The sequence below is a fragment of the Thalassophryne amazonica genome, chromosome 8 (assembly GCF_902500255.1).
Source record: "Thalassophryne amazonica chromosome 8, fThaAma1.1, whole genome shotgun sequence".
NCBI lineage: Eukaryota > Metazoa > Chordata > Actinopteri > Batrachoidiformes > Batrachoididae > Thalassophryne > Thalassophryne amazonica.
In genome coordinates, this window is record NC_047110.1 from 78,710,865 (window position 1) to 78,728,770 (window position 17,906).

Genomic DNA, 17,906 nt, shown 5'->3' on the forward strand with positions numbered 1-17,906 from the left:
TAATTATAGGCCAATCTCCAACCTTCCTTTTCTCTCAAAAATTCTTGAAAGGGTAGTTGTAAAACAGCTAACTGATCATCTGCAGAGGAATGGTCTATTTGAAGAGTTTCAGTCAGGTTTTAGAATTCATCATAGTACAGAAACAGCATTAGTGAAGGTTACAAATGATCTTCTTATGGCCTCGGACAGTGGACTCATCTCTGTGCTTGTTCTGTTAGACCTCAGTGCTGCTTTTGATACTGTTGACCATAAAATTTTATTACAGAGATTAGAGCATGCCATAGGTATTAAAGGCACTGCGCTGCGGTGGCTTGAATCATATTTGTCTAATAGATTACAATTTGTTCATGTAAATGGGGAATCTTCTTCACAGACTAAAGTTAATTATGGAGTTCCACAAGGTTCTGTGCTAGGACCAATTTTATTCACTTTATACATGCTTCCCTTAGGCAGTATTATTAGACGGTATTGCTTAAATTTTCATTGTTACGCAGATGATACCCAGCTTTATCTATCCATGAAGCCAGAGGACACACACCAATTAGCTAAACTGCAGGATTGTCTTACAGACATAAAGACATGGATGACCTCTAATTTCCTGTTTTTAAACTCAGATAAAACTGAAGTTATTGTACTTGGCCCCACAAATCTTAGAAACATGGTGTCTAACCAGATCCTTACTCTGGATGGCATTACCCTGACCTCTAGTAATACTGTGAGAAATCTTGGAGTCATTTTTGATCAGGATATGTCATTCAAAGCGTATATTAAACAAATATGTAGGACTGCTTTTTTGCATTTACGCAATATCTCTAAAATCAGAAAGGTCTTGTCTCAGAGTGATGCTGAAAAACTAATTCATGCATTTATTTCCTCTAGGCTGGACTATTGTAATTCATTATTATCAGGTTGTCCTAAAAGTTCCCTAAAAAGCCTTCAGTTAATTCAAAATGCTGCAGCTAGAGTACTGACGGGGACTAGAAGGAGAGAGCATATCTCACCCATATTGGCCTCTCTTCATTGGCTTCCTGTTAATTCTAGAATAGAATTTAAAATTCTTCTTCTTACTTATAAGGTTTTGAATAATCAGGTCCCATCTTATCTTAGGGACCTCGTAGTACTATATCACCCCAATAGAGCGCTTCGCTCTCAGACTGCAGGCTTACTTGTAGTTCCTAGGGTTTGTAAGAGTAGAATGGGAGGCAGAGCCTTCAGCTTTCAGGCTCCTCTCCTGTGGAACCAGCTCCCAATTCAGATCAGGGAGACAGACACCCTCTCTACTTTTAAGATTAGACTTAAAACTTTCCTTTTTGCTAAAGCTTATAGTTAGGGCTGGATCAGGTGACCCTGAACCATCCCTTAGTTATGCTGCTATAGACGTAGACTGCTGGGGGGTTCCCATGATGCACTGTTTTTCTCTTTTTGCTCTGTATGCACCACTCTGCATTTAATCATTAGTGATTGATCTCTGCTCCCCTCCACAGCATGTCTTTTTCCTGGTTCTCTCCCTCAGCCCCAACCAGTCCCAGCAGAAGACTGCCCCTCCCTGAGCCTGGTTCTGCTGGAGGTTTCTTCCTGTTAAAAGGGAGTTTTTCCTTCCCACTGTAGCCAAGTGCTTGCTCACAGGGGGTCGTTTTGACCGTTGGGGTTTTACATAATTATTGTATGGCCTTGCCTTACAATATAAAGCGCCTTGGGGCAACTGTTTGTTGTGATTTGGCGCTATATAAAAAAATTGATTGATTGATTGATTGTTCTAAAATGTAAGGAACATAGAGCCCCACTCATTTCGACTGTTGCTCTGCTCCACACACAAATCAAGGACCTCTGAATTACTTTTCTTGTAGAACTAACGCACATTATTAATAAATCACAGAAATGTCAAAAATGTGTTTTGAGAGAGTTTTGTGCTGAAACTACAATTGCAATAACTGCAATTTATGTAGTATTTCAAGGAATAATAATGATAATAAAAAGAAGTTTACCAATGCTGTGGCCGTTGTGCGTACTCTCATCCTCAGCGGGTTCAGCCGGCAGCACTGTGACCTTGGTGCCTGTCTGCTTGATGAACTGCTGCAGGTTAACCTGCCTCAACTCTTTGGTCAGCTGCTCCAGCTCACGCTGCATGTCCTCAAAACAGAAACAAATAAATACACTAATTAATTAATTATAAAACAGGAAACAGTAAAACATCATCTGCAGCTTAAAAATGTTTGACGTCTACACAAGGCTGCATGTGAGGACTTCAATTTAACCCTACAGGATTCAGACACGTATGAGGAATTTTCACTTGCATGAAGACACAACCAATATTTTAGCCAATTTGTTAAAACATCTGACAAGCTCATAATTATGAAGTATGAGATATTTAGTAAATAACTATTAATTCATTCAGAGATGAAATCTGTCAACTCATTTCTCACATTATTATTTGCATATTTGAGCTGAAGTCACGGATACTGACTGAAAGTGTAATTGGAAGGAATGAAGGCATTCTGCCAGATTTATTTCTGTGCAGCACAACCTCTTCTCACATATCATGTGACTAACGTTAGAAGGTAATGAAAAATAAACTGGATTGTCTACAGTCTGGAAATACGAGTATGCCTGCATCTTACCTGTACTTTTTTACTGCTTTGTCCGAGTGACCTGTCCACAGCTCTGCAGCTGCTCTCCAGCTGGACAGCTTGTCTCTCCTGAGCTTTCAGCTCTGCTTTGACTCTGAGGAGCTGAGCCCGAGCCTCTGCCTCACTGAGCCACTGTGTCTCTTGCCGCTCTCTCTGAATTCGCTCCTCTTCCATCCCTGCCTCTACACCCTGATGGAAAAAAAGAAACTTTGGTACTGATACGGAAGAAGTCATATCCACATAATGTATACACTACCAAAAATAACATCCACAGAATACAACTTTGGTTTTCTTTCTACCAAAGATGCCTACAAACCTCCCCAAAAATGTCCACAATTACCTGAACTATTGCCATCTTTTCTCCAATCTCCAGTTCACAACCCTGCAGACGACCTTGTAGTTCCTGTAGCCTCTCCTCCAGCTGTCTCTCACTCTCCAATTCAATTTGAAGCTCTGTGGCCCAAAATTCCTCCTCTTCCATTTCAACCTCATTTTTCCTCAGATGTTTCTCCATCCTCAGAATCTCCTGCATTAGCCCTCCACCTAGGTCTCCAACAAGCCCTGCACCTCTTCCTCCTCGGCCCTCAACCCAGGCTTGGAGCTCAGCCTCGTAGGCCTCCAGCTTCTTCTCCAGCACATTAAGAGTCTCGCTCTGAACACTGACCAGTCTAACCAGATCTTCCATGCGACACGCCCACAAGCCAGCAGATGTGGTACCAATGGGCACTCCTGCATTTCCCATCAGAAGTCTTCTTTTGGCCTCAGCCTCTCCAAGATGCCCTCCGCTCAGTATCTCTTTAAGGCCTCGGGGTGCACCGGTGAATGTGAGAGACTTCCGTCGCGGCTCACGGCGGCGGAGAGATCGATCGTTGGGGTAGCGAAGCTTTGCAAGGGGAGGGAGGCTCTGCCGATGCAGCCCACGTTCCGGACCCTTGAGAGGTGGCCCTTCAGAGGGGGGCCGCTCAGTCAGAGATGGTCCTGTGCGATGTAGAATCAGCTGGACATCACCAGCGTACTGGCCCCAGGTGTTAAGTGAGGCCACAGGGCTTTCATGAGGAGCAAGATGACGCTCTGTGTCTCGCCATTTTTCCACCAAAGTGTATCGCCCAGTGCGACCTGCAAATAAAGGAACCTTACATCAAACTTCAACATTGCTGGATGGCTACCAGTCATCACGAAGACTCAAAGTAACATTGAATGTAGATTTAAGAGTTTTCTTTAATCATTAAAAGGCAGAAAATTAGTCATTCAGAAATTAAGCTGGAAATACTGTCACCTTAAAGCATGACAGCTTACATGTTTGGAAACATTTTCAAAAGAAATCCAGCAGCCCAAAGAAAATCATTATCACCACATTAATGTCATGTGCCTGCTTATCAATGCTGTGTGAGAATAGCTGCCTATTGTTTCATAAGGCAGATTCATGCCATCATACAGTCCACACGCAGCTTTGCAAACAAATACTGTTTAGTGCTGCAGAGACACAGCAGGTGGCATTTTTCAAGGACATTTGGTGCTGCAACATCCCTCACATGCTGCACAGGGTCATTTGAAGCAGCAATGACAATAACATCAATGTTTAATATGTTTAATTTAAAAAATGCACAACATCCTGTAAAATATCCAAAGTATCAGATTATTACCAATATCTAATTATGTAACATGGCGCAGTACGGTTTCAATAGGACGAAGAAAAAAAATGCCAGAAGGGGGCTTATAAGTGCTATTTTCTAAGCTTGGCAAGAGTGTGAATGATGAGTCAGACTTTCCCTCTTTCTGCTCCGTGTATTGTGGGAAGTGATTTCAATACATCCTCCTTTACTGCTGGTATTCCAGTAAGAACCATATGGGAAGTAGCGCTTTAGAATTCAGGATTAGAAAGTACCACTGCAGCCCCTGTCTATATGGCTCACCATCTCAGCAGGAGCTTAACATGTAGGCATGAGACGCGCTTATTTTCTGTTAAGAACGCACCTCCTGGTGTGTTGGAGAACCATATATAGAAATTACAGTTTGGGAGGATGACAGCACAACAACACACTTGATGAAAATATTTCATTTGAGTTTTACTTTCATAATAAAACAAAAATGTCAAAAAATTGCTGCAAACTGAAACTGACAATGGACAGAGGGAGGGAACTTGACAGAACAATCATTCTATGTTAATTCTATGGCCTTACAACTGGAATGAGATTTTCATGAGAAGAAAAGCATCTTGTGACAGACTGTGCAGCACTAGAGAAAAAAGAAGAAAAAAAAAAGATGATGCATGCTGACTGAGTTGAAATTTCAAGGTGAAGTGAGAATAAGGTTGTTGCAGCTTATGAGATATTTGTGTGCAAGTGACAACGGGTAATAAAAAACATCTCCACACACCAGACACCCCTGATTTATTCAAGTAGACATGCTTGACTGTGGTTTAGGAGACAAAATTAATATTGGATCAAGAATTCAGTAAAGTGGGTTAAAATTGAAAAAAAAGAAAAAGAAAAAAAAAAACAGAATGGCAATGTTGCTAGTCATACTAATATATGTGTGTGTGTTGAATGATACAATTAACTACTACAAGAAAAACAGCTTTCTCTAAATATTGTAGGTAGCTTTGCTGACAAAATCATGTTTGAGACAGAAATGTGACAAGATTTTGAAGTGCAAAAGTTGTGTGTAATTCTGGTAATTAAGATCTAATTCTAGTATCACTGCAGGAAGTTAACACAGGTCTACTTGTTTTGGCTTCCTTGATGAAGAGGATATACCTATAGCCTGGGCCAGAGCAATCACTACTTCCTGGCAAGTGGTTGCTTCAGTGACACCGCAGATGACCCTCTGGATTCCATCCACCCAGACTTTGAGCTCCATTCTGGGTCAAAAATGCAGGAGGCATTTGTGCTGTGCTAGCCCCAACATCCTTGAAGTCTCCAGTTGTGCAGTTCGCTGAGATCCCGCTGGCTAAATCAGTGGCAAGAAAAACATGAAACATTTAGTCAGAATATGTTCAAGGCTACCATTATCACGCTAAGCTGCCTCTAAGGGTAAGACGTTATTTTGCATATACACAAAAGGTACAAACAGTACTATACCAAGTAACAACTCATTTCCTTCACTGAACAGAATCTTCTTAATGTGGCATTCTCTCTACTTTTGTAGCACGGGGTTTAGACACAGTCCCATCTGGAATGGGCTTGTAGATTCAGACCTGTCTGTACCAGCTGGCTGGAACACTTTTTCTTGTTGTATTCTATGAACAAGTACATATCTATTGGGGATGCAGGAACAGCAAGCCAGCAGAAATCCCTAAGACCACTTCCTGCTTTTGTTAGTGGAATTGCATTCAAACCATAAACGATCAGGGAGAATGAGTTACAGACATGCAAAACATGAAAACAATGAGTGAAACAGAGTAGAAATGAAGATTTTGAACAATAATGAAAAGAAATCATAAAAAAGGCTGCCGAGCAAACCTTGCATTATTAATTGCCTTGTTCTATAGCATGTGACATATTATTAGGAACAGGGTTGGGATCAATTCGAACTCTACTTTTAATTTTCATACAGTAATTTTTGTTTCAAGTTACAAGCACCTAAAAACTGTGAATGAATAACTTCAAAGCAAATCACCATTTTAAATCAAATGACACCTCTTTCCAAATGTTGTAATACAGACAACAAACTAAAACTGACCAACACCCCCCACCCCGAGTATAAGCAGAGGGAGTTCATTGATGTGAGTTTGGTTGCACTACAAGCAATAAATACAAAGTTAGAGATTTTATTCATATTTATTGGAATAAAAAAAATCCCAACAATTATGTTACAGTTTATTTTCCCATCTAAGTGTTGTAGTACAATCAGAGGGAGCTCACTGATGTGTGATGTGAGTTTGGTTGCATTACAAGCAATAAATAAAGAGTTGAGATTTTATTCAAATTTATTACAATAAAAAAATACCTGAAATTATATAATTGTATCTTTTTCCAATTTAAGTGCTGTAGTACAACCAGAAGGAGCTCACTGATGTGTGATGTGAGCTTGGTGGCACTACAAACCATAAATGTGACGTTATTGAGGTCTAGAATGGAAATGGCGTAGTTCAAAATAAGAAGTATTCCACCTCGCGTGGTGTGACGCTGTCTTAAGCCGCGTTCACACTGGGCGCGATCAGATGCTACAAATTCGCGTGGGTCGCCAGGCGACGGACGCACCTCCTTCGCCCGGTGTGTCGCTCTGCTTGGGTGGACTTTCGCTGCGAAAATTCGCCCCGGTGCGTCATCAAATAGGAGGAGCTTCCATTCCGCTTGCCGGCTCCAGTTGTCAGTCAAGCTAACATGACGGACCTTGATCACACGGAGCGAGTTGTTGTGAAAAGCTCCCAATACAGAGTATCATTATTTGCTGCAGGAGCTGTGTCTGGGTGACGACCGCTTTCAGCGGTCCTTCCACCTCTGCGGGACCCAGTTTGAGGATCAACTGTCCCGTTCGCGCACACATGTAAACAATTAAAAAAAAAAAACTCCGCCGCTTGCTGCAGCTGGCTCTTCCCCCACAAAACTGTCATAATTGTGTTTAGAAACCAGTCACCATTTGTTTTATTATACATCTGTGTAGTTAATTAATAAAATATTCTCTACAGACGATTCGCTCGCGCGCACACGTAAAAAAAAAAAAAAAAAAAAAAAAAAAAAAAAAAAAAAAAAAAAGAAAGGAAAAAGCTCCGCTCCCCGCTGCTGCAAGTAGGGCTGCTGCTCGCTCCAAAAACTGTCATAATTGTGTTTAGAAACCAGTCACCATTTGCTTTATACAGGTGTGTAGTTAATAAGTAAAATAATCTCCAGGACGATTCGCGCGCGCACGTAAAATAAAAAGAAAAAGAAATTCCGCTCCCCGCTGCTGTGGTGCTGCTGTTCGCTCCAAAAACTGTCATGATTGTGAAATAAAGGACAAAAGAGACATAAGTCCTGCTCACAGGCTGCTACCAGATACAGGACATGTTCACATCTTCAGTCAAACTCCAGACATCTTCACGTCACTACATATTCAGTCCCTGATTGGTCATCGCGGCGTGACGAGACGAAAAAGTTCAGATTTTTGAACTTGGGGAGGAGGGCAGCGTGACGTGAGCCGACGCAATATCGCGCCACAAAAGCGCAAAACGCTCAAAATCGCTTCACTCGCCTCCATCGCGTCGCGCTGCGCGGTTTGGCGCCAAAACGCGTCCTTACATAGGGATTACATGGCAACCTGTGGCTGCAGTCGCTCGCGTCGCGCCCGGTGTGAACGCGGCATTAGACTACAACCCCTGACAAAAATTATGGAATCACCGGCCTCGGAGGATGTTCATTCAGTTGTTTAATTTTGTAGAAAAAAGCAGATCACAGACATGACAAAACTAAAGTCATTTCAAATGGCAACTTTCTGGCTTTAAGAAACACTATAAGAAATCAGGAAAAAAAATTTGTGGCAGTCAGTAACGGTTACTTTTTAGACCAAGCAGAGGGAAAAAAAAAAAAAAATGGAATCACTCAATTCTGAGGAAAAAATTATGGAATCATGAAAAACAAAAGAACGCTCCAACACATCACTAGTATTTTGTTGCACCACCTCTGGCTTTTATAACAGCTTGCAGTCTCTGAGGCATGGACTTAATGAGTGACAAACAGTACTCTTCATCAATCTGGCTCCAACTTTCTCTGATTGCTGTTGCCAGATCAGCTTTGCAGGTTGGAGCCTTGTCATGGACCATTTTCTTCAACTTCCATCAAAGATTTTCAATTGGATTAAGATCTGGACTATTTGCAGGCCATGACATTGACCCTATGTGTCTTTTTGCAAGGAATGTTTTCACAGTTTTTGCTCTATGGCAATATGCATTATCATCTTGAAAAATGATATCATCCCCAAACATCCTTTCAATTGATGGGATAAGAAAAGTGTCCAAAATATCAACGTAAACTTGTGCATTTATTGATGATGTAATGACAGCCATCTCCCCAGTGCCTTTACCTGACATGCAGCCCCATATCATCAATGACTGTGGAAATTTACATGTTCTCTTCAGGCAGTCATATTTATAAATCTCATTGGAATGGCACCAAACAAAAGTTCCAGCATCATCACCTTGCCCAATGCAGATTCGAGATTCATCACTGAATATGACTTTCATCCAGTCATCCACAGTCCACGATTGCTTTTCCTTAGTCCATTGTAACCTTGGTTTTTTTCTGTTTAGGTGTTAATGATGGCTTTCGTTTAGCTTTTCTGTATGTAAATTCCATTTCCATTAGGCGGTTTCTTACAGTTTGGTCATAGACGTTGACTCCAGTTTCCTCCCATTTCCTCCCATTCGTTCCTCATTTGTTTTGTTGTATATTTTCGATTTGAGACATATTGCTTTAAGTTTTCTGTCTTGACGCTTTGACGTCTTCCTTGGTCTACCAGTATGTTTGCCTTTAACAACCTTCCCATGTTCGTATTTGGTCTAGAGTTTAGACACAGCTGACTGAACAACCAACATATTTTGCAACACTGCGTGATGATTTACCCTCATGTCAGTCCACTTGGTGCAACAGCTCTCCAAGGTGTGATCACTCCTTTTTAGATGCAGACTAATGAGCAGATCTGATTTGATGCAGGTGTTAGTTTTGGGGATGAAAATTTACAAGGTGATTCCATAATTTATTGCTCAGAATTGAGTGAGTCCATATTTTTTTCCCTCTGCTTGGTCTAAAAAAGTAACCGTTACTGACTGCCACAATTTTTTTTCCTGATTTCTTATAGTGTTTCTTAAAGCCAGAAAGTTGCCATTTGAAATGACTTTAGTTTTGTGTCATGTCTGTGAGCTGCTTTTTTTCTACAAAATTAAACAACTGAATGAACATCCTCCGAGGCTGGCGATTCCACAATTTTTGCCAGGGGTTGTATAAGCATGCACTACTGGCTACAAAGCAGACCTATTACTCCGATTTAATTAAAAACAAGCATAACTCAAAGTTTTTGTTTGACACGGTGGCAACACTTATTCATGGACAACCACCTGTAAGTCACTCTCCTTTTACACCACCAGATTTCTTGGATTACTTTAAGAAAATAGAAAATATTAGGTTAAACATATCCCAGCATGCCTTAACGCAGCCACTACACCCTACTATTGAGGGGGGCGCCATTACTGGAGTTATTACATAGATTTACTGAATTTGACAGTATCTCATTAGGCGTGCTGATGAAACTCGTAACGTCTACAAAAAGCACAACCCGCTTATTTGATCCCATACCAACAAAACTGTTTAAGTACCTGTGGCCCACTCTTGGGCCAACTGTGCTGGAAATTATTAATCTCTCATTAACCTCTGGATCTGTTCCTAAATGTTTTAAATCTGCAGTGATTAAACCATTACTTAAGAAATCTAATTTTGACCCTAGTGTATTGAAAAACTATAGGCCGATATCAAATCGATCATTTTGCTCTAAAATTATAGAAAAGGGCTTTCACAGCAGCTCGTGAACCACCTTACTGAGAGTAATCATTTGAGCCACTGCAGCCACTTTTTTAGAAAATATTCCAGAGAACAGATTTGGACCTCAGTACGGTTCTGGTGCTGTTAGATCTCAGTGCTGCATTTGATACCGTGGATCATTATATTCTACTCAATAGGCTGGAGAATCATTTTAGGATTACTGGGAATGCTCTTGCATGGTTGACGTCACACCTGACCAGTCGTCCTCACTGTGTTTTGTACAATAACACTACCTCTAACCTTAGTGACATGAAATTTGGGGCTTCATAAGGGTCCGTCTTAGGTTCCCTGCTTTTCTCCCTTTATATAGCACCCCTTGGGCACATATTGCGGTGTTCTGGGATTACCTTTCATTGCAGCATAATTGGTTTAGGCAGCAGCGTAACGAGCCGTTACTTTGTTATGATGCTAGTGAAAACTATGATGTTACAATGGTGATGGTACAGTACTGACAAAACATGGTATGTGCATTATTCATCCCAGGGGGAGTAATGTTTCAAAATGTTCAAGGACAGTGTACAGACAATGAATGGCATCTGTCCAGGTATGGATCTAACTTTCCCGGCTCCATCCTGAGTCAAAAGGCCCTTTGTCCACCAACCACTCAATAATTATATCTTCATCCCCCACCCCAAATCTCTCCTATTTCCTCTCCAGACTCCAAGTCATCCAACCCAGCTTACACTGTCTACCAGGTAAAACTTTTCTAAAAGATGGCAGATTATAGACATCACATACGTTAGAAAAAAATCAATCTCAAGTTCAAAATCCACTCGTCTGAACCCTATGCATGACATTTTGCATACAGTATTCAATGCCATGTACAGAGTATGTCCATGAATGTCTTCTGTTCCTGGTCATTCTGTTATGGGTGTTTTTATTAAAGCTGGACAGAAAGTGCTTTTGTCCTGCTTCAGAATGTCCTTAAATGGCAGTAAGCACTTGAGGATGGAGAGAAGAAGCAGTCACCCACAAGCACACTGTCAGATTTGTCTGCAGTGACCCAAAACACAGCCACCACTTTGTATAACCCTTTGATAGGGAACTGCAGAAAGAGAAGGGACAGAGCAGGGCTTGATGTAAAGCAAGCATAGCAGATCAGCCAGCCAGCCACACACACACACACAAATCCTACCTGATGGAACAATAGCAGTTATTTTGAGCTAGAGGCATTTACAGCAGTCCACTACATCAGTATTATAAGCATTACTTCACATTTGCACTCTAAATATACAGAATGACATATTCAATAAACATTAACCCAGAAAACTCAAACCGATAATACAGTCACAGTGGTGTGAGGCAGAGCGCCATCCTGATCTCTGCAAGCTGCACTCCTTCAGCCTGTCAAAGCCAAAGCCTGGGGAGATGCCCGCGCTCTCATTTGTGTAGCTCATCTTTTGCAAGAGAAGTACTTCGTGAGAGAGAAGAGGGTTTAAATTCCTTGAACTGAATTTCAGCTCAGCTGAGCACGAGTAAATCCTCGAATACACATCACTTCTGGGCCCACACATATTTGTTTCAGACTTCTATTGGCTGAGTAACATTGGCTCAAGATGTATTTGTGTTTGGGCGTGGAGGTGTGTGAACAGCAGTGAGCAGTCTGTCTGGCTGACTGATGATGACGATCCTCCAGGCCTACAGGAGCACAGAGTTGGCGGTGCAAAAGCTTCAAATGGCTCCTGGTACAAACAACATACCATATGCTCCTGTGGGTGCTCCAACCCTGACATCGTACTATTGTAGGATGCACCACAAAGAAATACTGTAGGAGTGCTACCTTTATTTTCTCTAATAAATAATGTGGGAGTTTGCTTTAAGCACTGCTTTTGTGGATTTACAGTCTTTCAACCATCACAAAATGGCTTGAGTGTCAGGCAGTTTACCACTGGGCTGAACAAGGGGGTGTTTAGAGGGAAGAAAACAACATTCATTACTTTAAAATAAAACAGTGACTTCTACTCAATAGGAAGCCTGCAGGGTAGCATGTGAACTAAGATGATTAAAAGTACTGCTTCCTTGAACAATTACATTCTAGTTCCCATCTAAATTATGACCATTTCTTATTTTTCTGACCATTTCATTTTTCAAAGAATTTCAGATACTATGCATTTGATGGTAGGCTCAAGTCATCAATTAAAACATGTGTATGACATAATGTACCTTAAAATTCACAAGTCCCTCAGTCTGCTTTTACTGGAAGAACATCAGGCCTTTTACAGATGGGAATGATAGCCGTCTGCTTCTTGGGCTAAATGCTTGTTGCCTATTTTAACCAAAGTTTAATTCAAACAGCACTCCCTGAAGAGAAACATGTAATTACTAGCAATTTATACTCTGCCCTAATGGGAAGCAGATCTGTTGTGAAACACAGCTCTACGAGCAGACAAAGACAGGCGCTGGTGTAGAGTGGAGGCTCTGGCAGAGACTGTTGGAACAAATTCGACAAAGCGCCCCACTAAATTACCATGAAGGGCTGCCCTCAATCAATAATCCAACATAATCTCTGATCCTAAAACATGATGGGGTGGAAACAGTATACCAACGTGTCAGAATGGCTGATATGAGACTCCTGTGGTTAAGAGTTGGGGGTTTTGCAGTGGAAACCAAGTGAACTAGTTCCTCATCATCAATATGCATCACCTGATTAGAGTCCATCCACTGCTGCGAGATCATGTGGTGTGAAAACACTAGGAAGTGAGGTCACCATTTTAACCTCCTTAAAGTGTCTTATAAATAAATTCAGGTGTTATTAGGTTCCAAAAAGTGTTTTCAGTTTTAGAAGTGCTTATTTCTCACTAGCTTTTACATAATATATGAGAAACATGTATATAAACACACAAATCAAAGCGGTTTTGAAGAAACCAGCAACTGAAGTCACAGTGCAGTTCTACTCTAATTGCTGTCACGCGCGTCACTCAAGCATGAAACAGATCAGATAGTACGACTTTTTAAACCTCTTAAAATACATCAAGGTTAGCCATCTTCCAACTTGTCCAAGATCTGTGTAGAGCCTGACCGATATGGATTTTTTGAGGCCGATGCCGATAACGATATTTGGATGAAAAAAAAAAAGCAGATAATCGATAAATCGTCTGATTTGCCAATAACCAATAAATCAGCCGATATTTTATTTTTAAATTAATAAAATGTTCGTTTTGGACCCTTAAAAAAGGTATGAGATAAAAACTGAAGCTTTGTCCTCATATTGATTAACTTTATAACAGAGAAGAATTTTCAAGTTAAAAAATGCAATCAAGAATTAAACCTTTGTGAAATTAGCAAATACATATCATTAAAAAGAGTTGTGAAATACGACGTCTGTTAGAAAAGTATCCGACCTTATTTTTTTCAAAAACCATATGGATTTGAATCACGTGTGATTACATCAGACATGCTTGCACCCTCGTGGGCATGCGAGCATTTAACGCCTGTCGGTTACGTCATTCGCCTGTGGGCAGTCTTTGAGTGAGGAGTGGCCCACCCTCTCGTCGTTTTTTTTCATTGTTTAGGAATGGCTCAGAGACTGCTGCTTTGTTTGATCAAAATTTTTTCAAAAACTGTAAGGCACAACTGAGTGGACACCATTCGATAAATTTAGCTGGTTTTTGGTAAAAAAATTTTAACGGCTGATGAGAGATTTTGGTGTGTAAGTGTCACTTTAAGGACGGCCCACGGCGCCTGACGGCGATCTGTGCTCCGAGGCGGCGTCGTCTCACTGTTTCAAGCTAAAAACTTCCACATTTCAGGCTCTGTTCACCCAGGTCGTCGTCAGAGAACAGAGAAGTTTCAGAAGAGGTCGGCATGAGGAGTTTATGCGGACATTCCACTGTTAAAGGAGATTTTGTAATGAAAGAAAGTGCGGGCAGATTCGCATGTTGGGCCGGACCCGACCGCGGGGGGTCGCAACAGGAAAAACACCTCCATTGGAAACCTTAACGGACAAGTTGGAACATGCCCAGCTGTTAAACAATTTCTCAGATACTCACTTGTTGAAAGCCATCAAAAACCGCCTGAATTTTACAAATGGTTTTCAACACGGAGGTGTTTTTCCTGTCGCGGCGCAGACGGATTTGCGTCGTCGTCACGGAACCGACTCAGCGAATTTGCCCGCACGTTCTTTCATTACAAAATCTCCTTTAACAGTGGAATGTCCGCATAAACTCCTCATGCCGACTTCTTCTGAAACGTCTCTGTTCTCTGACGACATCCTGGGTGAACAGAGCCTTAAATTAGGATGTTTTCAGCTCGAAACAGCTAGACGGACGCCACCTCCGACCAAGCCGCGCCGATCCGCTTTGTGAGCTGTCCTTAAAGCGAAAGAAACTCCACAACCTCTCATCAGCCGTTAAACTTTTCACCGAAAACCAGCAGAATTTCTCGAATAGTGTCCACTCGGATATCCCTCACAGGTCCTGAAAAAATTTTGATAAAGCAACGCGCGCCGTCTCCAGCAGCGTCTCAGACAAAGGATTTCAGCCGAGAGGGCTGGACCAGTGCTCACTCAAAGCCTGCCCACAGGCGAATGACGTCACTGACACGCGTGAAAAAACTCACGCATGCGCACGAGGGTTCAAGCATGTCTGGTGTAATTGCACGTGATTCAAATCCATATAGTTTTTTTTTTATAAAACTGTCGGTTTCTTTTCTAATAGACCTCGTACATCTGATCTTGTACCTCTTGTTGCTGCAAATTAGATATAGGTTCAGGATAAGGATATAGATCCTTATAAACTTACTTGTATGCTTTTGTCAGCCGATCAGTGCAGTGTAACGGCGAACTACGGAGGTCGGTGATGAAGACATTTAAGCAGGGGTGTAAGCAGCTCTCAGTTGAATAGAGTCAGAGCTCCATCTACTGGACAAACGGTGCAAGGACTTTTTACACTGCCGACACAAACATTATTTCAGTAACTGTTCTGTTTATGAGAAATTATCGGCGTTCTATCGGCAAAATTTTGGCCGATAGTGAGTACTTTGAAAAGGGCTTATATCGGCCGATAATATCGGCCGGGCTCTAGATCTGTGTTCCAAGAATGTTCCCTGTGAATTTGAAGACTGTGGCAGTAAGAGAACTGGACTTGTGCTGTACACAGGCAGACAGATGGACGGACGGACTTAACTATTTACGGACAGATTTAACTAAATTAAATTATCTTGCATGGATGCGCTTTATTTGGGTTGGGGTTACATATTAGATGGAAATCCTGCTCATAATTAAATTGAGTTCATCCAATGAATCAGTTTTTTGAGTCTACAGAACTGCGGAGACAGAGAACCAAAAATCAGGTTTGATATATCAGGAAGCAATGCAGCAGTGTGTAGATACCAGCAGAAACACGTGATCAAGGCATCTTTTTAATTGAGCTGTATCCAATTAATTAAACCTGAGTCACCAAATAATTGCGTGCATGTTGTCAGTCACAGAGTGGAATCAAAGGGATCCAGTACCCCCCCTGTTAGAGTAACGTTCCACTTCTGAAGACGTCTTACATAGAACAATGTGAATGAATATATTTTTAACAACTAAAACATCATTCTGTCACCATTACTCCGAGTGTCCTAGTTTTACCACTACAATTCTGCACTCAGCAGAACTGATGACAAGTAAATCTGTTAGAAGAAGAAGAAGAAAATTGAGAAGCCGCCTGGATTTAAGATTTTAAAAATGTACAATTAATCATATGATAACCAGGGCAATCAAGTGATTGATGACAAATATTTTAATAAAAAAAAAAAAAAAAAAAATCCTGAAGGCCTTCTGTTTTTTTCCCCTGTAATTGATAAAAGCTGCTATATTGATAGCAGCACATTGCTATCAATATTACAGTGTGCTGACTAGGTAGCTAAGTGGGCTAACAATATGTACAAATGGGTTTGATTCCAAGTCACTCCATGTGTGTCTGTCCTTGGATGACACTGTCTGCATCGTCCCAGTCCACCCAGCTGCAAATGGGTAGCAACCATGGCTAGTGAAGTAACCTGTGTCAAGTTTCTCTCTGAGGTTCAAAAACAGTTAGCAGTTTCTGTGGCTAATTGGTAGCAACTTCAAAATTAGACAAACGCAGTTTCAAAAGATAAAAAAAAAACAAAAACAAATATGCACTAGTGCAAATTTAAACTATATTCGAGACACCTCACAAACTTTAACATAAACTACTAAACCCCCCCCCCCCAAAAAAAAAAAAAAAAAAAAAAAAAAAAAAAAAAAAAAAAACACAAATGAACCCACCCCCCCCCCCCCCCCCCCCAAAAAAAAACAAAACTTGACAGCATACACACATCCATTTTCATTTCTGTTCACTATACTGCTGTGTATTCTGTTGGCTCTTCTGTGCCTCACTCACTGTCTGAAAACTTTTTGCTGGACTTTTAATGTGAACCCATATGACTTTAGGCTGCTGGTCTTCAACCCAGGCAAACCTGTGCTATAATCTGGCCCTGGTTCTGGTAACTGACTGGATCTATTCCTTTCTATGCTTTATTCAGAGGTGTGATGCAGCTTTTTGCTCAGTATTTTGAGAAACTCCATGAGATTTGAGGAATTAATCTGAACATGTGCAGAGTTTCACATAGCAGCTGAAAGCACTCCATGTCTGCATCCACAGCCAATGTGCCCAGTTGTGCATGAACTTACCCACATGAATGAATGAATTAACTGAATGAATGAATGAATGAATGAATTTATTCAGCACACAGACTCAAAATAACAAAGAAAACTGATAAAGAAAACAATTTAACAACCTATGTGCCCAAAAGGGTGCAGGCAGAACCAGAAGCTTATAAACACCCACCCCTTTAACAAAAAAAAAATAAAAAAAAATAAAAATGTATACATATGTAAATAAAAATATACATATACCCATGATAACAAATACAAAATATAAATTAACCACTAAACTAAAATTTCATATCATTCATCATGCTATAACAAGTAATTAAATAATTTTCATAGAGCATTTTAAAGCCAACCAAGTTACCAAATGAATGTAACATAAATGTGTTTGTGTACTTGTAATAATAATAGATATATTAATTCTTCCAACAACAGAATTTAAGGAAACTGGTAAATAATTATCTAGCGTTCTGTCAGTGGAAGCACACAGAGTGCTTAAGCATCGAGCAGCTCTGATTCGCAGTGACAATCGCACGTACACACCTGTGTGCATGTTTGTGTGTCTGCATTGATGTCTGGTTTTTTTTCTGTTTTCATACAGCCACTCAAAACCACAAAATTATCTTAACAAACCAAGCATGAAGTATACTGTTTAACCCATATTATATGCTGATGTTTACAATACATTCATTTTTTTCCTGTCATTGAGGAGTCAGCATCATGTAGTAAAGCTGTGCATGGGGAGCATTCAGAGCACAGCACAAACCAAAAAAGGGCTTTTACTGTTCTTCATCATCATCATAAAAAAACAAACAAACAAAAAACTAGAGACATTCGTCACAAAACGCCCCGTGTGCAGTACTATTTTCCATGTAAAGTGCAGTAATATGTACATGTGTGGGGTAGGTATTTGGGTGAACCCTCATACAACCCCTGGCAATAATTATGGAATCACCGGCCTCGGAGGATGTTCATTCAGTTGTTTAATTTTGTAAAAAAAAAAAAAAAAAAAAGCAGATCACAGACATGACACAAAACTAAAGTCATTTCAAATAGCAACTTTCTGGCTTTAAGAAACTATAAGAAATCAGGAAAAAACATTGTGGCAGTCAGTAACTGTTACTTTTTTAGACCAAGCAGAGGGAAAAAATA

At 40.7% G+C, this 17,906-nt stretch overlaps 1 protein-coding gene across 2 annotated transcripts in view; it reads right to left on the bottom strand.

Annotated features, from left to right (window-relative positions):
* The window catches only part of LOC117515970 (ras association domain-containing protein 8), a 45,535-nt gene that overhangs the window by 13,251 nt on the left and 14,378 nt on the right, over nt 1-17,906 (bottom strand). The window contains exons 2-5 of one of the 2 annotated variants that reach the window (XM_034176804.1): nt 5,384-5,576; nt 2,968-3,743; nt 2,619-2,816; nt 1,986-2,130 (exon numbers count right to left, since the gene is read on the bottom strand). In XM_034176804.1, coding sequence (XP_034032695.1) covers nt 1,986-2,130; nt 2,619-2,816; nt 2,968-3,743; nt 5,384-5,486 — 1,222 coding nt within the window. In that variant the 5' untranslated portion in view covers nt 5,487-5,576. Of the gene's footprint in view, nt 1-1,985; nt 2,131-2,618; nt 2,817-2,967; nt 3,744-5,383; nt 5,595-17,906 lie in introns of those variants that run through there. The other variant, XM_034176803.1, reaches the window with a different exon arrangement.